Source organism: Vollenhovia emeryi, unplaced genomic scaffold, assembly GCF_000949405.1.
Source record: "Vollenhovia emeryi isolate VEMERY1.0 unplaced genomic scaffold, V.emery_V1.0 DF939152.1, whole genome shotgun sequence".
Lineage (NCBI taxonomy): Eukaryota > Metazoa > Arthropoda > Insecta > Hymenoptera > Formicidae > Vollenhovia > Vollenhovia emeryi.
Window position 1 is genome coordinate 17,985 of NW_011967214.1, and position 22,582 is coordinate 40,566.

The 22,582-nt window shown below is 31.4% G+C and overlaps 5 protein-coding genes across 10 annotated transcripts in view; all 5 read left to right on the top strand.

The window, feature by feature from the left end:
* Positions 1 to 1,238, top strand: part of LOC105565392 — an 11,356-nt gene extending 10,118 nt beyond the window's left edge. Inside the window, exons 6-9 of one of the 4 annotated variants that reach the window (XM_012018544.1) lie at positions 199 to 289; positions 422 to 564; positions 833 to 965; positions 1,049 to 1,238. In XM_012018544.1, the coding sequence (XP_011873934.1) occupies positions 199 to 289; positions 422 to 564; positions 833 to 965; positions 1,049 to 1,123 (442 nt within the window). In that variant the 3' untranslated portion in view covers positions 1,124 to 1,238. Of the gene's footprint in view, positions 1 to 198; positions 565 to 832 lie in introns of all 4 variants that reach the window. The other 3 variants (XM_012018547.1, XR_001009191.1, XM_012018546.1) reach the window with 3 other exon arrangements.
* Positions 1,239 to 1,318: 80 nt separating this feature from the next.
* LOC105565391 lies at positions 1,319 to 6,941 on the top strand. Its single transcript, XM_012018542.1, has 10 exons — positions 1,319 to 3,228; positions 3,403 to 3,522; positions 3,804 to 3,921; positions 4,230 to 4,491; positions 4,592 to 4,708; positions 5,740 to 5,830; positions 5,963 to 6,105; positions 6,378 to 6,510; positions 6,594 to 6,826; positions 6,924 to 6,941. Exons 1-9 carry the CDS (start codon positions 3,085 to 3,087, stop codon positions 6,666 to 6,668), a joined length of 1,203 nt encoding a protein of 400 aa, XP_011873932.1. The 5' UTR covers positions 1,319 to 3,084; the 3' UTR covers positions 6,669 to 6,826; positions 6,924 to 6,941.
* Positions 6,942 to 6,969: 28 nt separating this feature from the next.
* On the top strand, positions 6,970 to 12,510 carry LOC105565390. 3 transcript variants are annotated; one of them, XM_012018540.1, is made up of 11 exons: positions 6,970 to 7,508; positions 7,620 to 7,751; positions 8,906 to 9,061; positions 9,238 to 9,357; positions 9,636 to 9,753; positions 10,030 to 10,291; positions 10,389 to 10,505; positions 10,771 to 10,861; positions 11,006 to 11,148; positions 11,406 to 11,538; positions 11,620 to 12,510. In XM_012018540.1, the coding sequence occupies exons 3-11, from the start codon at positions 8,918 to 8,920 to the stop codon at positions 11,692 to 11,694; spliced, it is 1,203 nt and encodes a 400-aa protein (XP_011873930.1). In that variant the 5' UTR covers positions 6,970 to 7,508; positions 7,620 to 7,751; positions 8,906 to 8,917; the 3' UTR covers positions 11,695 to 12,510. The 3 variants fall into 3 exon arrangements, with proteins under 3 accessions (XP_011873930.1, XP_011873931.1, XP_011873929.1); XM_012018541.1 differs by having other exon boundaries at positions 7,646 to 7,751; XM_012018539.1 differs by having other exon boundaries at positions 6,970 to 7,751.
* A 2,900-nt stretch (positions 12,511 to 15,410) lies between these two features.
* Positions 15,411 to 16,159, top strand: LOC105565481 (odorant receptor 43a-like; the record flags this gene model as incomplete). The annotated part of the gene is made up of 3 exons (XM_012018728.1): positions 15,411 to 15,568; positions 15,837 to 15,969; positions 16,037 to 16,159. Coding segments are annotated over 3 exons (366 nt in total), but the record flags the coding sequence as incomplete, so codon positions are not given.
* Positions 16,160 to 16,966: 807 nt separating this feature from the next.
* LOC105565393 lies at positions 16,967 to 19,902 on the top strand. The gene is made up of 8 exons (XM_012018549.1): positions 16,967 to 17,381; positions 17,558 to 17,677; positions 17,956 to 18,073; positions 18,383 to 18,644; positions 18,743 to 18,859; positions 19,122 to 19,212; positions 19,353 to 19,495; positions 19,764 to 19,902. Exons 1-8 carry the CDS (start codon positions 17,238 to 17,240, stop codon positions 19,900 to 19,902), a joined length of 1,134 nt encoding a protein of 377 aa, XP_011873939.1. The 5' UTR covers positions 16,967 to 17,237.
* Positions 19,903 to 22,582: the final 2,680 nt, after the last annotated feature.

Here is a 22,582-nt window from a genome sequence, read left to right on the forward strand (position 1 = left end):
CACCCTGTATATTACAAGTATTAATTTTTGTTCATAAAAGAAATAACTCATAAACGAAGTTAAAAACAGCAGAATTTAATGAACTGCCATTTTACTTACAATAAGATATGTCTAAAAATCGCCGCAAAAAAGGTTGAGCGTAAAGGCTTTAATATTATTGCTATGAATGAATAATAAAAACATATTTTGCTGTTACAGTTTAGCCAATATTTGGACAAACAGTTTTTCAACAATGTATGTCGTGTTATTAGTACTTGTTGTGCCTTCGATGAGTCTCAGTTTCTTCAACGTAAGCGTAAATGCACGTATTGCGAAAGGACAGAATATCATTTATTCGAAATGGGTTTATTATTATTGTGATATACATCTAATATAACACTGCACAAAAGATATATAAGTAATAAATAATGTTCGATTCAAGTTAATTAATGCGGTAACATCCCTGGAAATAATGGAATTAATAATGTGCGGATACATTTTATTTTTACATTTATATTTTATTTTTCTGGGAAATTATATTGGACAGGACATTATAGATAGCAGCACTGACATTTGTCAAGCGACGTAAGTAAACATAGTGTCCGAATGTTACAATATTTTAATTGTATTCACAATTCTTGCAACTCTAAAATTTGCTGTAATACAATAATTCGTTCTAATTAATGTGAACAATTTCGAACCTAATTCTTTATCTCATTAAATATAACTTGTCGAACTTACTAAGAATTCAAATCATGAGGTTTATTTGATTATTTAATAATGTCATTTAATCAGACGTATTAATTCATATTAATTGCTATATTTTTATGTATATCTGTGTATGTATTAATAGATATAATGCACAGTGGTATACTGCACCATTATGTATGCAAAAGTTGATAATACTCATAATACAAAGAAGTAACAGAAGAAGTACGTTATTAGTTGGAGGTTTATTTGACGCGTCGTTGGAAGGTTTTAGTACGGTAAGGAATTACAGGTAATTTAATTCTGATAAATCCCATTATAGAAAAGGAGTTTTAATATTTATTATTTATAATATTTACAGCTCGTAAGTATGTGTGTATCCTATGTTATGGTACTTCAATCCGTGGGAACACACAATGAAAGCGGAAAGAAGTAATAATTACGTTTTAAGTATCCGAGTCGGAGGTCTAGCATATGTACAGTACATTTTACATGTACTTCTCTACATATTAATTAATAAAAGAAGTTAAAATAAATAACAATGAAATGAATTTCTTTGTTTCAGAAAATTATTGTTACTGTGTCGTAGATCATGTCATATTTTTTGGATTATTTTTTATTTTACTTCTACAATACATTATTGTGTAATTCACATACAATATGTAAAACACATACAATAATGTGATTTTTCTTTTTCGGCGTGGACATATACCTTACTTTTTAATTTTTTTAAATATAACCGAACCTGTTGAAGCATATGATAAAGCATAACATGATAATTATATAGTGCATGAAACTTACTGTCGCCTTCATGATTCAACACTTCCATAGCCTGAGTGCAAAGAAATGCTCACTAGCGAACCTCGAGGGAAACCCAACAAGGCAACCGAATGGGAATAGGATATCTCAGAAGAGAACGAAATACCTTCTGAGAAATAGGACCCACTCAGGGTCGCTCTAGCCAATCCTCACATCTCTTATAGACAGCAAACTCGATTACCATTTTTGCAAAGGGCCTCCGGGCATGAAAAATTAATACAAAGAAATTGTAAACAGACAAATATAAATCGTTTCCTAAGGTTTGTCGACTTCTTTTCGAGCGAACTTGCGGAACCAGAGAGCTTACATATCGATGACCTTAATGTGATATAGATACGCAACCTTGTGGAGTCAATCATCTCTTATAAGAGACTCGCATGTACCCCTTTGAGTATAAGGGCACGTTGTACCACTGCGCGGCGTTCGGGTGCTAATTTACGCATGAATTACGTAGCCTTAAGCGACAGATGTACGTACGCACGTGAGTACACTACACGCCTACGTGCGTCACGCACAGTTTTCCACACTTTCGCCGTGTTCTATAAGCGGTGTTACATCATTAGACCTAACCACCATTTGACAATATTCTTCACGCGCATCGATATTTCTTTCAGCTGAGTGATACAGTTTTTTTAATTAGACACATCGTTATACAACAGTCATCGCGTTAACAGGAATAATAAAACTGCAACGTCTACCGACTATAGAAGTAATGGTGCATTGTTGGACACACATTGGAATGGTATTAAGCAACGGAAAGGTAATCAATGTGTACCTCCCTTCTTTATACATAAACAATGAAAGATGTAATAATCTACATTTTTCACGCTTCCGCAAGCCGTTTGGAAAATTATTGCACTGTTACATCCAACGTTTGAAATTCATTAATAGACACGAAATATGAAAGATGTTGCTATTGTACGTATGTATGTATATTGTAAAGACGTTGTGTGACACTACAACAAAGTCGACGCATATAATACTAAAGTGGTGGTTAGGTAGAATTATGTAACAGTTATGGTTACCATAATAATAAATAGGGGTATATACCTTCGGGGAGGTAGGCACTAAGACGAACCCCTTAGTAATTTTTCGACGACAAAAATAACGGGCTGACCGTAAGACCAGACCAGAAGTCGAACCTGGGACCTTCCGCTTACCAGGTGAATGCTCTTCCAACTGAATTATCCGGGCTCAAAGGTTACCCGTAAAGTTACCCGTAAAACTTATAGCCATTAACATAAAAGTACATCTATTTCTAAGGAAAAAATATACGATGTATTTCGCTAATCTTGGTAATATCATTTTTATTGATTTATTCGTTTTATAGTTGAGGCGGGAGAAAATCGAGGAAATTTATTCTCTTTATTTACTACGCACATCTATTTCCCCCTTGCCGCTGCTTTATGAATTTTTTACACCTGCTATTTATCCCACGGCAAACTAAACGTCACCTTTACAATTATCTTATAAGTCTAGGAAAGAAAAATTCATCGTCTACCTAAACTCGATACATGGAGGGGGAAACACAGTTTTGTAGCGTTAATCCTGACATACGCATTTTAGCTTTCGTGGAAGATGGACTTCGCTGGAGAACGGTATTATAAGCTGAATAGAATTCTTCTGTTGGCCCTCGGTCTGTGGCCTGATCAAATTTCAACTTTCAAGAGTATACAAATAATCTTTTTCCAAACGTTATTTATATCCTTTCTAATATGCCAGGTATTAAATTTCTAATTTTTACATGTATTTTATTTATTTAAATGAATGTTTATGTCGAGTAGCTCTGATAAAAAAATTGACACGTGTCTGTAATACTAAAGGAGTAAATTTTAATGTAAATTAGTGTTTATTTACATATTTGCTATACTCGTTCAATAAGGTAACTGCTTTCAGTGCATTCCATTTTTTGTAAAGCAGTACAACCTCAAGTGTATTATAAAAATGTTGTCGCATGTTTTTCTTACTTGTATGTTTATTATAAACTATAACGTAGGCCTTTTCTTCAGCGATAAGGTAAGTATTTGCATAGTTTCAACGAATTTGAAAATTTGTTGTTGTAAGAGTTTTTTTGTTAAAATATTTCAATTATTTTAATACTTTTAATATTTTATTAATTTCATATTGTTAATTTATTTTAGTTTTTCTATTTCCTGATTTAAATAACAACATATGTTATGACGTAATTATTCAATATATTAAAAAGCCATTAAAAGTATATGAGAATAGTAAATGTATCTAACAGGACATACACACCAAAAAACTTACAGAATAAGATATTTTATTTGTGATCATAGATCAAATATATCTTCGATAGTGTTCGATACGATTGGAATATGGTAGAAGCTCAGGAAGAAGTGCAAGTTTTACGAAAATATGCAAACGACGCAAAATTCCATACTGTCTTTGTTTTTCGTAAGATATAAAATCAAATGTCAATTGTATCAATCGAGTCCTTTTCCTAGCATAATATTTTTATTTGAATGTTAATTCATTTTATAAGCATTACACATGACATTCATATTTAAATTTAAATTTTAAAAAAAGTTATATAAAATATTTTAAAACATAACACCTTTAAATTGATGCCAATACAAGTAAATTAAGACCGGATATATAATTGTAATCTCTGTATTTCTTGTATTTCTTTAGTAAAATATAAGAGGTTTGTATTACCGCTTTTTATTCCACATTAAATACATGTCATAATCCACTTTCTTCAGTTATGGGTACTTGCTTTTCATTGGGATTACCATTAATAATTTGTCTACCGCTTATACTTGATGTGATAATACCAATGAATGAATCACGACCGCGACAAACAATAATTAATGTGGAATATTTTGTTGATGAGGAAACGTACTTTCTCGCTATTTGGACACATATTTGCATACATTTTTATGCTGGATTCATAACAATAATGGCTATTACAACAATAATATTGGCATACATTTCACACATTTGCGCTTTGTTTAGAATCTCTAGGTAAACATATCAGCCTTAAATATCACAAGCTTTATTAATTTATTTAAAAAACTAACATAAAAAGAACAAGTTTAATATCCATACATCCGTATTTTTATAGCTATCGAATGGAACACATATTTGACAAAAACGTACAACTCCTGCTAAAGGACATTAAACAATCTGTAGTTTATAACAGTTTAATAAATGCTGTACATGTTCATCGTAGAGCTCTGGAGTTAGTATTAAAGAATATTATTCCTTTGCACTCGTAACCTACTTTGCTCGGATTAAATCAAATTAGTGTCACGATATATTACAAATATTAATTTTTGTTCATAAAAGAGCTAACTCACAAGCAAAGAGTTAAAAACAGCAGAATTTAATAATATGATATTTTTGTAACAATTATATACAGGGTGTCGGATTCGATTTGGACGACTCCAAAGATTATAGTAGATTGGGTCAAGCTGAGAAGAAAAGTTATATACCATTTTACAAAATCCGTAATTATTATCGCGTAATTAAGAAAAACGTCTGAGCCAATAGGTGCACGGAGGAGCTGAAGGCCGGACTCGGCAGACATGCAAAATGGTGTATTATTCTCCTACCACCAGAAAAACTTTTTCGGCGCGGTGTCATATGTCGCGCGTTCGCTCGCTGCGCGCCGTTCGCCCGCTCACCGCTCCGCTCGCCACCGTCTCTCATCGATCGATGCGTGACTCCATTGCACCTCTCGCTATCGGATCTTGAGAGATGTCAACAAATACACCATTTTGCATGTCTCCCGAGTCCGACCTTCCGCTCCTCCGTGTACTTATTGGCTCAGACGTTTTTCTTAATTACGCGATAATAATTACGGATTTTGTAAAATGGTATATAACTTTTCTTCTCAGTTTGACCCAATCTACTATAATCTTTGGAGTCGTCCAAATCGAATCCGACACCCTGTATATGTCGGATATATCAGTAGTACTGAGCATAAAACACTTATCACTTTTTTAAATAAGCCTCTTTATTAGCGCACGCGACTACACATCTTTCCGTCGCGGCTATACTCGAGAGGAAAAGAAAGAGAGCATACGAAGGTCCCAAAGTAATAGTGGTGAATTAAAAAAAGTCCCTACATTCAAAGCGTGTTCTCAATTCTTGAACATTAAAGTCTAATATACAACAATATATTTAAAAATCCCCGCAAAAAAGGTTGAGCGCAAAGGAATTAATATTATTACAATGAATGAATAATAAATACAAATTTTGCTGTTATAGTTCAGTCAATATTATGCTAAACAGTTTTTCACCAATATATCTCCTATTATTAGTACTTATTTTGCCTTCAACGAGTCTCAGTATTTTCAACGTAAGCGCAAATGCACTTATTGCGAAAGGACAGAATATCATTTATTCGAAATGGGTTAATTATTATTGTGATACACATTTAATATAACGCTGCACAAAAGATATATAATTAATAAATAATGTTCGATTCAAGTTAATTAATGCGGTAACATCCCCGGAAATAGTGGAATTAATAATGTGCGGATCCATTTTATTTTTACATTTATATAGTATTTTTCTGGGAAATTATATTGGACAGGACATTATAGATAACAGCACCGACATTTGTCAAGCGACGTAAGTAAACTTATATTGTCCGAATATTACAATATTTTAATTATATGCACAATTCTTGCAATTATAAAATTTGCTGTAATATAATAATTGGCTCTAATTAAGGCGAATAATTGCGAATACGTAATTTTTGACCTCATTAAATATAACTGGTTAAACTTACTAAGAACTCAGATCAAGGGGTTTATTTGATTATTTAATAATGTAATTTAATCTAATTAATTAATTCATATCAATTGCCACATTGTTATGTATATCTGTGTATGTATTAATAGGTATAATGCACAGTGGTATGCTGCGCCATTAGGTATACAAAAATTAATACTACTCATAATACAAAGAAGTAACAAAAGGTGTACTCTATTAATTGGAGGTTTATTTGACGCGTCATTAGAAGGTTTCAGTACAGTAAGGAATTACGAGTAACTTAGTTTAGATGAATCCCATGATAGAAAGAGATGTTTAATATTTATTATTCATAATATTTACAGCTCCTAAGTATGTGTGTATCCTATCTTATGGTACTTCAATCCGTGGGACCACACAAAGAGAGCGGAAAGAAGTAATAATTACGTTTAAGTATCCGAGCCGTAGGTCTACGATATGTAAAGTACATTTTACTTGTACTTTTCTACGTATTCGTTAATAAAATCAAGTAAAATAAAAATAGTACAATGCAGTTTCTTTATTTTTGGAAATTATTGGTATTGTGTCATAGATTTAGGTATATTTTTGGATTACTTTTTATCTTGCTTTTCCATTACTAACAATAATATTAACTAAATATATCTTTCTAATGTAATTTCTCTTTTTTGGTGCAGATATTTAATATAATTTACTTTGCAATTTTTTTTCAATATAACATAATATGTGATGAAGCATTAAATATATAATGCATAAAACTTAATGTCACCTTCATGATTCAACACTTCAATAGCCTGAGTGCAAATAAAGGCTCACTAGCGAACCTCGAAGGAAACTCAACAAGGCAATCGAAGGGAAGAGGATATCTCAGAAGAGGAAGACCTACCATCTGAAAAATAGGGCTCACTCAGAGTCACTCTCACACCTCACATCTCTTATAGGGAGCAAACGTTCGACTAACAGTTTTGCAAGCGCCTTCGGCCAGGATTAATTAATCCAAACAAAATTTTAATCAGGCAAAAATAAACCGTTTCAAAAGTTCCGTCTACTTCTTGTCGAGCGAACTTGGGGAACTAGAGAGCTCACAAATCGGTGACCTCAACGTGATATAAATACGCAACCTTATGGAGCTAATCGTCTTTTATAAGAGACTCGTATATACTTCTTTGAGAATATAAGGACACGCTGTGTTACTGCGCAGCATTTGGGTGCGAAATTATGCATGAATGACACAGCCATAAGCGATAGATATACGTACGCACGTGAGTACACTAAAGACCTATGTGCGTCACGCATGGTGGTTTCCCAAACTTTCGCCGTACTTTATAAGCGCCTTTGATAATATTCCACACGCGCATCGATATTTCTTTCAGCTAAATAATGAAGTTCTTCTAATTAGACGAACCGTTACACAACAATCATCGCGTTAACAGGAATAATAAAGTGCAATGTCTACCGACTGTAGAAGTAATGGAACGGTGAATTGTTGAACACACATTGGAAAGGTAATAAGCAATGGAAAGGTAATCAATGTGTACCTTTCTTCTTTATACATAAACAATAAAACATGTAATAATCTGCATTTTCCACACTTCTGCAAAACGTTTGTTGCATCATTGCACTGTTACATCCAACTTTTTAAAGTCCAAGCTGTAAATTCATTAATAAATACGAAATATAAAAAGTGTTGCTATTGTACGTATATAGGGTAAGTTTTTAACTTGAGACTGGAAAATATCTGGCAAAATAAGCATTGTACGAAAAAATGTGTTCCATATAAACCCTGAATATTTCCAAGGGGGCAATCCCAACCCGCAAAAGTTATTCGCCTACCGCCCTCCCTGGAGGTGTGGTGGGGGGGTAACTTTGAAATTTGAAATGGGAAGCCCTATTGTTTATTATACTGTCTTATTCTACTAATTAATATCAACAACTTTTGTCTGAAATTTTTTATTTGCCTAATACTTTTTTATTTGCCTAATACTTTTTTAAGGTATACAAAAGAAAACTAATAACTTTTTCAATGTTGACATTATGATATCTCGTTAACTGTATGTCGGAGTGAAAAGTAATACAGGACTTTATTACTTCATTTGGTCTCAGGAATATGCTGTTGGAATAGTGTTCCAATTACTGAAAATTGTGGCGTATTGGAACATACACGAAAATTACATTTCCAGATATTTTGTAGTCTCAAGTTAAACATTTATTCCTGTGTATATTGTGGAGACGTTATATGAGAACGAAGTCAATTTCTATCATAATAAAGTGATGGTTAGGTATAATGATATAATAGTGATAGTTATCCGTAAAGTTACCCGTCAAATTTATAGTCTTTGACATAAAAAGACATCTATTTCTAAGGAAAAAATATACGATGTATTTTGCTAATTTTGGTAATATCCTTTTTATTGACTTATTCATTTTATAGTCGAGGCGGGAGAAAATCGAGGAAATTTATTGTCTTTATTTACTACACACACCTATTTCCCCCTTGCCGGTGCTTTATGAATTTCTTACATATGCTATTTATCTCACGATAAACTAAACGTCATTTTTACAATTAGTCTAAGAAAGAAAAATTCATCGTCTATTTAAATTCGATACATGGAGGGGGAAACACAGTTTTGGAGAATTATTCCTGACATGCGTATTTTAGGTTTCGTGGAAGATGGACTTCGCTGGAGAACGGTATTATAAGCTGAATAGAATACTTCTGCTGTCTCTCGGTCTGTGGCCTTATCACATTTCAATTTTTAAGAAAGTACAAATAATCTTTTTTCAAGCGTTATCCATATCCTTTCTAATATGTCAGGTATTAAATTTCATATTCCACATGTATTTTATTTATTTAAATAAATATTTACGCTATGTCGCACTGATACAAAAATTGATGACAAGTCTCTGTAATATTGAATGAATAAATTTTTATGTAAATTAGCGTTTATTTACATATTTGCTATACTCGTTCAATAAGGTTACTGATTTCAGTGTATCCCATTTTTTGTAAAACAATACAGCATCAATTATATTGCCAAAATGTTGACGACCATCATTCTTACTTGTATATTTATTGTAAAATATAACGCTGGCCTCCTACTCAGCGATAAGGTAAGTATTCACTTAGTTTTAACGCATTTAGAACTCTGTTGTTGTAAGAGTTTTTGGTAAAATATTTTAATTATTGTAAGACTTTTAATATTTTATTAATTTAATATTTTTAATCCACTTTAGTTTGTCTATTTCCTGATTTCAATAACATCATATACATATTATGACATAATTATTCAATATATTAAAAACCATTGAAATTACATGATAATAATAAAAAGTATCTAATAGGACATAAAACACCAAAAAAACAGAATAAAATATTTTATTTGTGGTAGATCAAATATATCTTCGATAGGGTTCGAGACGATTGGAATATGCTAACGACTCAGGCAGAATTGGAAGTGATAAAAAAATATGCAAACAATGCTAAATTCCATACGACTTTTCTTATACGTAAGATATAAAATCAAATGTCAATTGTATCAATCAATTCCTTTTCCTAGTATATCAATTTTAGTTGAATGCTAAATCGACTTATAATCATTACACATTATATTCGTATCCTTGAAAAATTCAAATGTTTTACAAAAGTTATATAAAATATTTTAAAACACAACACCGTTAAGTTGTTGCCAATATAAATAAATTAATACCGGTTGTATAATTTTAATCGCTGTATTATTGCTTTTCATACCACGTTCAATACACGTCATCATTCACTTGCTTTAGTTGCGAGTACTGGCGGTTCATTGGGATTATTATTAATAATGTGTCTACCCCATCTATTTGATGTGATTATACCAATGAATGAATCGCGACCGCGACACACAATAATTAATGTGGAATACTTTGTTGATGAGGAAACGTACTTTTTCGCTATTTTGACACATATTTGCATTAATGTTTATGCTGGAAGCATCACAGTAATGGCTATTGAAACAATACTAATAGCATACGTTTTGCACATTTGCGCTTTGTTTAGAATCTCCAGGTAAAAATATGAGTCTTAAATATCACAAGCTTCATTAATTCATTTAAAAAACTAACATAAGAACAAGTTTAATATCTATACATCCATATTTTTATAGCTATCGAATGGAACACATATTTGATAAAAACGTACAACCAATGCCAAAGGATATTAAACAATCTGTAGTTTATAACAATATAATAAACGCTGTATATGTTCATCGTAGAGCTTTGGAGTTAGTATTGAAGTATATTATTGCTTTGCACTCGTAACTTACTTTGCCTGAATGAAACCAAATTATTATCGCGATATATTACAAATATTAATTTTTGTTCATAAAAGAAAAAACTCATAAACGAAGTTAAAAACAGCAGAATTTAATGAACTGTCATTTTACTTACAATAAGATATGTCTAAAAATCGCCGCAAAAAAGGTTGAGCGTAAAGGCTTTAATATTATTGCTATGAATGAATAATAAAAACATATTTTGCTGTTACAGTTTAACCAATATTTGGACAAACAGTTTTTCAACAATGTATATCGTGGTATTAGTACTTGCTGTGTCTTCGATGAGTCTCAGTTGCTTTAACGTAAGCGCAAATGCATGTATTGCGAAAAAATAGAATATAATTTATTCGAACATTTATTCAAAATTAATTATTATTGTGATATACAAATAATATAAAACTGCACAAGAGATATATGTATAATTAATAAATAATGCTCGATTCAAGTTAATTAATGCGGTAACAGCCCTGGAAAAAGTGGAATTAGTGATGTGCGGTTCCCTTTTACTTTTACATTTATATTTTATTTTTCGGGCAAATTATATTGGACAGGACATTATAGATAGCAGCACTGGCATTTCTGAAGCGACGTAAGTAAACATGTCGTCCGAATGTTACAATATTTTAATTGTATTCACAATAATATTCTTGCAACTCTACAATTTACTGTCATTAATGTGAATAATTGCGAATACATAATTTTTCATCTCGTTAAATAAAACTTGTCAAACTAACTAAGAACTCAAATCAAGAGGTCTATTTGATTATTTAAAAATGTCATTTATTCAAATATATTAATTCATATTAATTGTTATATTGCTTTGTATATCTGTGTTTGTCTTAATAGGTATAATGCACAGTGGTATACTGCGCCATTATGTATGCAAAAGTTGATACTACTCATAATACAACGTAGTAACAAAAGGAGTACTTTATTAGTTGGAGGTTTATTTGACGCGTCGTTAGAAGGTTTTAGTTCGGTAAGGAATTACGGGTTATTTAATTTTGATGAATCCCATGAGAGAGAAGTATATAATACTAATTATTCATAATATTTACAGCTCATAAGTATGTCTGTATCTTATGTTATGGTACTTCAATCCGTGGGAACACACAACGAAAGCGGAAAGAAGTAATAATTACGTTTTAAATATCCCAGCCGTAGGTCTAGAATATGTACAGTACATTTTACATGTACTTCTCTACATATTTATTAATACATTAAATCAAACCAAATATTAATGCAATGCATTTTTTAATTATTGCTATTGTGTCATAGATTAAGACATATTTTTTTATTACTTTTCCTTCATTAACAATAATATCAACTACTTAATAATGTATTTCTAATGTAATTTCCCTTTTTCGGTGCAGTATAATTTACTTTTCAATTTTTTTCAATATAACATTATATGATCAAGCGCTAAATATATAATGCATAAAATTTTATGTTGCCTACATGATTCAAAACTTCAATAGCCTGAGTGCAAATAAAGACTCACTAGCAATCCTCGACGGAAAATCAACAAGGCATCCGAATGGGAAGAGGATATCTCAGAAGAGGAAGAACTACTTCCTGAGAAGTATGGCTAATCAGGGTCTCTAACCACACCTCACATCTCTTATAGAGAGTCAAAGCTCAACTAACATTTTTGCGATGCTCCTGCGGGTAAATTAAGCGAAAAAAATTGTAAGCAGGCTGAAATAGGTTGTTTCAACAGTTTCGCCGAGTTCTTGTCGACCGTACTTGCGGAACCAGAGAGCTCACAAATTGGTGTTCTCTCAACGCGATATAGATACGCCATCCTGTGGAGCTAATAATCTCTTATAAGAGACTCGCAAATACTCCTTTGAGTACAAGGGCATGTTGTGTCACTACGCCGCGTTCGGGTGCTAATTTACGCGTGAATTACGCAGCCATTATGAATTACAAGCGACATATACGAGTACTATATGTACGTTGTAAATACGATGTATGACACCAGAACAAAGTCGAACGAGGTCGATAAAACTTATAATCTTTGACATAAAATGACATCTATTTCTAAGGAAAAAGTATACAATGTGTTTTTCTAATTTCGATAATTCCATTTTTATTGACCTATTCATTTCATAGTTGAGGCGGGAGAAAATCGAGGAAAGAGTGAGAACAAATGTCTCAGGCAAATCGCCCCATTTTTTTCGCATTCGATTTTGGTCACAAAGTAGGTACCAAACGAAAGGTCTCGTCAAGCTGATTACAGATATGTCAGTTTCAAGCTGTACCTACCTATTTAACGTTCCACAGATATCGAGCTCCAAAGATTCCAATCCATCCATTTCAAACAAATGATTGGTACCTATCTGTCCTGACGGTCACATTAATTGCGTCCTGGAAATTTTTGGAAACCGATATCTTCCGAACGTTGAATAGGTACACTCTGAACATATCTGCGATCATCTTGACGAGACCTTTCGATTGGTATCTACTTTGTGACCAAGATCGAATGCAAAAAAAATGGGGCAGATTTGTTCTCACTTTTTATTTCCTTTATTTACTACACAAATCTATTTCTCCCTTACCGGTGCTTTATGAGTTTCTCACATCTGCTATTTATCTCATGGTAAACTAAACGTCACCTTTACAATTATCTTATGAGTCTAAGAAAGAAAAACTCATTGTCTATCTAAATTTGATACATAGAGGAAGAAACACAGTTTTCCAGAGTTCTTCCTGACATACGCATTTTAGCTTTCGTAGAAGATGGACTTCGCCGGAGAACGGTATTATAAGCTGAATAGAATTCTTCTGCTGTCTCTCGGTCTGTGGCCTTATCAAAATTCAACTTTCAAGAAAGTACAAATAATTTTTTTCCAAACGTTATTCATATCCTTTCTAATATGCCAGGTATTAAATTTCTCATTTTTTACATGTATTTTATTTATTTAAATGAATGGTTACGTCAAGTCGCTTTGATACAACAATTGTCAAGTCTCTGTAATATTAGAGACATTATTTTTTACGTAAATTAGTGTTTATTTACATAGTTGCTATATTCGTTCAATAAGGTAACTGCTTGCAGTGCATTCCGTTTTTTATAAAGCAGTACAGCCTCAAGGATATTATGAAAATGTTGTCGTATGTTGCTATTACTTGTATATTTATTGTAAAATATAACGCAGGTCTCCTACTCAGCGATAAGGTAAGTATTTACATAGTTTAAACGCATTTGGAATTCTGTTGTTGTAAGAGTTTTTTGTTAAAACATTTCAGTTATTTTAATACTTTTAGTATTTTATTAATTTAATATTGTTAATCCATTTTAGTTTTTCTATTTCCTAATTTATATAACAACATATGGTATGACATAATTATTCAATATATTAAAAAACGGATGAAAATTTATGAGAATAGTAAATGTATCTAATAAGACATAAACACAAAAAACTCACACAATAAGATATTTTATTTGTGATCATAGATGAAATATATCTTCGATAGAGTTCGATACGATTGGAATATGTTAAAAGATCAGGTAGAAATGGAAGTTTTACGAAAATATGCAAACTACGCAAACTTCCATACTGTCTTTATTATTCGTAAGATATAAAATCAAATGTCAATTGTATCAATCCAGTCCTTTTCCTAGTATATTATTTTTATTTGAATGTTAATATAATTTATTTTATAAACATTATACAATATATTCATAAAACATTCAAATTCAAATGTTTTAAAAATGTTATATAAAATATTTTAAATTAATAACATCTTTAGATTCAGGTCAGTACAATTAAAATAAACTCTGTTGTATTTTTTCTCTGTATTTCTTGTATTTGTTTAGTAAAATATTAAACTTATTGCTTTTTATACTACATCCACTTCATGTTCAATGTGTCGTAATATTTTTGCTTTAGTTGCGTGTTCCGGCGCTGTATTGGAATTATTATTTATAAGTTGTCTACCCCGTATACTTGATGTGATTATACCAATGAATGAATCACGATCGCAACAAACAATAGTTCATGTGGAATACTTTGTTGACGAGGAAACGTACTTTTTCGCTATTCTGACACATATTTGCTTAAATTTGTATGCTGGATGCATCACAATGATAATTATTGCATCAACGCTAATGGCATACCTTTTGCACATTTGCGCTTTGTTTAAAATCTCCAGGTAAAAATATGAGCCTTAAATATCACAAGCTTTATTGATTTATTTATAAAAGCTAACATAAGAACAAGTTTAATATCCATACATCCGTATTTTTATAGCTATCGAATGGAACACATATTTGATAAAAACGGACAACCAATGCCACAGGATATTAAACAATTTGTAGTTTATAACAATATAATAAACGCTGTATATGTTCATCGTAGAGCTTTGGAGTTAATATTAGAGTATATTATTCTTTTGCACTCGTAACCTACTTTGCCTGAATACAACAAAATTATTATTGAGATATATTACAAATATTAATTTGTGTCCATAAAAGAAATAGGTCACAAACAAAGTTAAAAACAGAATTTAATAAATTGCCATTTTTCTTACAATTATATATGTCTAAAAATGCCCGCAAAAAAGGTTGAGCGCAAAGGCTTTAATATTATTGCAACGAATGAACAATAAGTACAAATTTTGCTGTTACAGTTTAATTAACATTTGGACAAACAGTTTTTCAACAATGTATGTCGTGATATTAGTATTCGCTGTGGCTTCGATGAGTTTCAGTTTCTTCAACGTAAGCGCAAATGCATGTATTGCGAAAAAATTGAATATAATTTATTCGAACATTTATTCAAAATTAATTATTATTGTGATATACAAATAATATAAAACTGCACAAGAGATATATAATTAATAAATAATGCTCGATTCAAGTTAATTAATGCGGTGACATCCTTGGAAAAAGTGGAAATAATAATATTCGGATCTATTTTATGTGTACATATATATGTATTATTTGTGGCAAATTATTTTGGACAGGACATCATAGATAGCAGCAGTGGCATGTGTCAAGCGACGTAAGTAAACATATTCACAGAATGTTACAATATTTTAATTGTATTCACAATTCTTGAGACTCTAAAATTTGCTGTAATATAATAATTGGCTGTAATTAATGTGAATTATTTCGAACATGATTTTTTATCTCATTAAATATAACTTGTCGAACTAACTAAGAATTAAAATCGTGAGGTGTATTTAATTATTTAATAATGACATTTAATCAAATGTATTAATTCATATTAAATGCTACATTGTTATGTATATCCGTGTATGTATTAATAGGTATAATGCACAGTGGTATGCTGCGCCATTAGGTATACAAAAGTTGATACTACTCATAATACAAAGAAGTAACAGAAGGTGTACTGTATTAATTGGAGGTTTATTTGACGCGTCGTTAGAAGGTTTTAATTCGGTAAGAAATTACGGTTAAGTTAATATTGATGAATCCCATAACAAAAAGAAATTTTTAATATTTACAGCTCGTCAGTATGTCTCTATCCTATGTTATGGTACTTCAATCCGTAGGAACACACAAAGAAAGTGAAAAGAAGTAATAATTACGTTTTAAATATCCGAGTCGTAGGTCTTGAATATGTACAGTACATTTTACATGTATTTCTCTAAATATTTATTAATAAATTAAATCAAACTAAATATTAATGCAATGCATTTTTTTTAATTATTGCTATTATGTCATAGATTAAGACATATTTTTTATTACTTTTCCTTTATTAACAATAATATCAACTAATCATATATTTCTAATGTAATTTCCCTTTTTCGGTGCAGATATAATTTACTTTGCAATGTTTCTCAATATAACATAATATGATCAAGCGCTAAATATATAATGCATAAAATTTTATGTCGCCTACATGATTCAAAACTTCAATAGCCTGAGTGCAAATAAAGGCTCACTAGCAATCCTCGAGGGAAAATCAACAAGGCATCCGAATGGGAAGAGGATATCTCAGAAGAGGAAGAACTACTTCCTGAGAAGTATGGCTAATCAGGGTCTCTAACCACACCTCACATCTCTTATAGAGAGTCAAAGCTCAACTAACATTTTTGCGATGCTCCTGCGGGTAAGTTAAGCGAAAAAAAATTATAAATAGGCTAAAATAGGTTGTTTCAACAGTGTCGTCGAGTTCTTTTCGACCGTACTTGCGGAACCAGAGAGCTCACAAATTGGTGTTCTCTCAACGCGATATAGATACGCAACCTTGTGGAGCTAATAATCTCTTATAAGAGACTCGCAAATACCCCTTTGAGTACAAGGGCATGTTGTGTCACTACGCGGCGTTCGGGTGCTAATTTACGCGTGAATTACGCAGCCATTATGAATTACAAGCGACATATATACGTACACACATGACTACACTACACACCTTTCAATTGGTACCTACTTTGTGACCAAGATCGAATGCAAAAAAAATGGGGCAGATTTGTTCTCACTCTTTATTTCCTTTATTTACTACACAAATCTATTTCCCCCTTACCGGTGCTTTATGAGTTTCTCACATCTGCTATTTATCTCATGGTAAACTAAACGTCACCTTTACAATTATCTTATGAGTCTAAGAAAGAAAAACTCATTGTCTATCTAAATTTGATACATAGAGGAAGAAACACAGTTTTCCAGAGTTCTTCCTGACATACGCATTTTAGCTTTCGTAGAAGATGGACTTCGCCGGAGAACGGTATTATAAGCTGAATAGAATTCTTCTGCTGTCTCTCGGTCTGTGGCCTTATCAAAATCCAACTTTCAAGAAAGTACAAATAATTTTTTTCCAAACGTTATTCATATCCTTTCTAATATGCCAGGTATTAAATTTCTCATTTTTTACATGTATTTTATTTATTTAAATGAATGGTTACGTCAAGTCGCTTTGATACAACAATTGTCAAGTCTCTGTAATATTAGAGACATTATTTTTTACGTAAATTAGTGTTTATTTTGCATGGTTGCTATATTCGTTCAATAAAGTAACTGCTTACAGTGCATTCCGTTTTTTGTAAAGCAGTACAGCCTCAAGGATATTATAAAAATGTTGTCGCATATTGTTCTTACTTGTGTATTTATTGTACAATATAACGCAGGTCTCCTACTCAGCGATAAGGTAAGTATTTACATCGTTTAAACGCATTTGGAATTCTGTTGTTGTAAGAGTTTTTTGTTAAAACATTTCAGTTATATTAATACTTTTAATATTTTATTAATTTAATATTGTTAATCCATTTTAGTTTTTCTATTTCCTAATTTATATAACAACATATGTTATGACATAATTATTCAATATATTAAAAAACCGTTAAAAGTATATGAAAATAGTAAATGTATCTAATAGGACATAAACACAAAAACTCACACAATAAGACATTTTATTTGTGATCATAGATCAAACATATCTTCGATAGAGTTCGATACGATTGGAATATGTTAAAAGGTCAGGCAGGAATGGAAGTTTTACGAAAATATGCAAACTACGCAAACTCCCAAATTGTCTTTCTTATTCGTAAGATATAAAATCAAATTGTATCAATCCAGTCCTTTTCCTAGTATATTATTTTTATTTGAATGTTAATAATTCATTTTATAAGCATTATACCTTATATTCATAAAACATTCAAATTCAAATGTTTTAAAAAGTTATATAAAATATTTTAAATTAATAGCATCTTTAGATTCAGGTCAGTACAATTAAAATAAACTCTGTTGTATTTTGTCTCTGTATTTCTTGTACTTTTTTAGTAAAATATAAACTTTATTGTTTTTCATACTACATCCACTACATGTTCACTGTGTCATAATATTTTTGCTTTAGTTGCGTGTACCGGCGCTATATTGGAATTATTATTTATAAGTTGTCTACCCCGTATACTTGATGTGATTATACCAATGAATGAATCGCGACCGCAACAAACAATAGTTCATGTGGAATACTTTATTGACGAGGAAACGTACTTTTTCGCTATTTTGACACATTTGTGCTTAAATTTGTATGCTGGAGGCATCACAATAATAATTATTGCAGCAATGCTAATGGCATACCTTTTGCACATTTGCGCTTTGTTTAGAATCTCCAGGTAAAAATATGACCATTAAACATCGCAAGCTTTATTGATTTATTTATAAAGTATAACATAAGAACAAGTTTAATATCCATACATCCGTATTTTTATAGCTATCGAATGGAACACATATTTGATAAAAACGTACAACCAATGCCAAAGGATATTAAACAATCTGTAGTTTATAACAATATAATAAACGCTGTATATGTTCATCGTAGAGCTTTGGAGTTAATATTAGAACATATTATTCCTTTGCACTCGTAACCTACTTTGCCTGAATACAACAAAATTATTATTGAAATATATTACAAATATTAATTTGTGTCCATAAAAGAAATAAGTCACAAACGAAGTTAAAAACAGAATTTAATAAATTGCCATTTTTCTTACAATTTTATATGTTTAAAAATCCCCGCAAAAAAGGTTGAGCGCAAAGGCTTTAATATTATTGCAACGAATGAATAATAAGTACAAATTTTGCTGTTACAGTTTAATTAATATTTGGACAAACAGTTTTGCAACAATGTATATCGTGATATTAGTATTTGGTGTGGCTTCGATGAGTCTCAGTTGCTTCAACGTAAGCGCAAATGCATGTATTGCGAAAAAATAGAATATAATTTATTCGAACACTTATTCAAAATTAATTATTATTGTGATATACAAATAATATAAAACTGAACAAGAGATATATAATTAATAAATAATGCTCGATTCAAGTTAATTAGTGCGGTGACATCCTTGGAAATAGTGGAATTAATACTATACGGATCCGTTTTATGTTTACATATATATCTTATATTTCTGGCAAATTTTATTGGACAGGACATCATAGATAGCAGCAGTGGCATGTGTCAAGCGACGTAAGTAAACATGTTGACAGAATGTTACAATATTTTAATTGTATTCACAATTCTTGAGACTCTAAAATTTGCTGTAATATAATAATTGGCTGTAATTAATGTGAATAATTTCGAACATGATTTTTTATCTCATTAAATATAACTTGTCGAACTAACTAAAAATTAAAATCGTGAGGTGTATTTAATTATTTAATAATGTCATTTAATCAAATGTATTAATTCATATTAAATGCTACATTGTTATGTATATCCGTGTATGTATTAATAGGTATAATGCACAGTGGTATGCTGCGCCATTAGGTATACAAAAGTTGATACTACTCATAATACAAAGAAGTAACAGAAGGTGTACTGTATTAATTGGAGGTTTATTTGACGCGTCGTTAGAAGGTTTTAATTCGGTATGAAATTACGGATAATTTAATATTGATGAATCCCATGACAAAAAGAGATTTTTAATATTTCCAGCTCGTCAGTATGTCTGTATCCTATGTTATGGTACTTCAATCCGTAGGAACACACAAAGAAAGTGAAAAGAAGTAACAATTACGTTTTAAGTATCCGAATCGTAGGTCTAGGATATGTACATACATAGTGTATATTTTACATGTACTTCTCTAGATATTCATTAATAAAATTGAGTAAAATAAATAATAGTGCAATGAATTTCTTTGTGTTTGGAAATTATTGTTATTGTGTCATAGATCAAGGCATAGTTTTTGGATTATTTTTCAGGTCACTTGTTCATTCTTAACAATAATATAAATTGAACACATTTTCCTAATGTGATTTTTCTTCTTCGGCGTGGACATTTAATATAATTTACTTTTTAATTTTTTTCAATGTAATATAATAAAACAAAATGTATAAAACATGAAACTTAATATCGCCTTCTCAATAGTCGATAGCGTAGTGATCAACGTGAGTCTCAAAGTACAAGTGTGCATGTGCAAGTTCAATGTATCAATAAATAATGAGAACGGGGAACATCTGTTTTCTGTCACGCAATTTACGCAATTCACTTTCATTACTACATATATTTACTACATATCCCCTTTTCACGACGATCTCTTAAATAAAACCATACAATTTGTGCGAGATAATTATAAGCATGATAATCAATAACGAATACTGCTGGAAAATGATTATTTTTCAACATAACTCATAGCAAACGTTTCATTTTCAGTGAAATCGTTGGAGCTAAATAAATTTTCACGGTCAGCGTTACTTATCTATAGAGTCAATCGGATCATTTTAGAAATGATGAAACTATGACCTTATAATTCCGTGCGTGCGTATGCGTGTATGCACCTGCGCGCGCGCGTGTATGTTTGTCGCGCGTGTGTATGTGTGTTTGTGTGCACTTACATTTTCAGAGCATTTATGATTTTATGATATTCATGCTTTCATCTTCTGGCATTATTAAGATAACATTCTTCACACATTGATACATTAAATTCAATATATTGAAACTTAATGCTGCCTTTATGCGTGCATATAAACAAAAGTCCTCTATTATGAGATGCACTTCTAAAATGAGATAGTCGGCTTTCAACATCCAAATTCAACGAATATTTTTTCGTGATGTTTACATAATCCAACAATGAATTTTCCATTAAACACATTTTACTCCAAGAGTAATAAATTCATGGTGAAACCAACAAATGATGCCTATTAATTTAGTTGAAATCCTACTAAATTAGGAGCTTGTCTCAGAATAGGGGATTTTTCTCTACTGATATGTCTATAATTAAATTACATATATCTATTAGACGTTAGACAGCAGTGTAAATCCCGCATTATTTAAAACCAAATAAATATTGGCAAGGTTTTTTTAAAGTGTGATTTAAAAATATATAATTAAAATATTAATAAATAATCTATTGCGTTCGTATTTTCCACCAAACCGTCATTAAAACACTTTCTTGTTACACAATTTTTATTCTCACTAGACAACACAAGCGGGCGCTTCGCGCGCGCCATTTGCTCTCTCTAAAATGCATGGTTTAACAGCTGTAAATAACACGACTGAAGCATGTCGTATCGTACAAGCGAGACAGCCAATCAGCATCTCGGAAAAGCGACAACAATACTTCGAGACATTCGACTAACGACTTAACACGGCATTTTTTATATAGGAGGAGGAAACTAGAAATGACAAAACGCGCGCTTCCCGTGCGCAATTTGCGGTTGAGCATTGTATATTTTTAAGAATTTGTATCCATGCAAAGAAGTAATTGTATGCGCAACGTCAATTTAAAATAAAAGGTAATTTGTCACTCACTGATACGATTCGCAACAGCAGAGTTGTACATCGTAAACTGTATATGTTAGGTAAACTGTAAAAATACAAATATGTATATGATTATTATAGGCTAATTATGTAAAATCGAAATTATTGTATTAAATATACTTTATATTTTATATTTTTCAACACAGGTATTTATTAAAATAATTATGTAGAATACTGAAAACTTTTAAATATAAACTCACAAAATTTTATACGTATGGTTTTGTCTCTAACACTTATTCGAATCCTCGATCGAATCATTTGAATAAATAAAATAAAAATACACAACGGATACTTTATTTTGAATAAGTAGCAAACATACAAATGTAAGACACTTACCTCACCATTTTTCCGCCGTTGCCCGATGCCTCCTTGGCCTCCTCCTCCTCTCAGATTTCCTTGTGGCACTCACACAACACTCACTCGCAAAAATCATCGATCGCGCGAAATTTCAGACACTCCCGTACGCGATGTGAAATACCGCGAAACGCACAAAATATTATTAACGAATATCGCGTGACTTTCTGTCATACAAATTACTCAAACTAACAACTTGCATTTTCGGTTCGGAAGAATAGGATAATGGATAAAACACTTTTGAATTGGCGATATAAAACACAACGCGAGCATCGAAAGCATAATCTGCGGTAAAGAAGTAGTTATTAGTCCGCAACGAAACGATATTTTACAATCTTTGTCATTCAATCTAATCCTCGAAATAAATTATGTGAGCACAATTTCCAGCGATAAATAGTTGTTATTAATTGCAACAGTTAATCGAGATAATTGTTGATTCC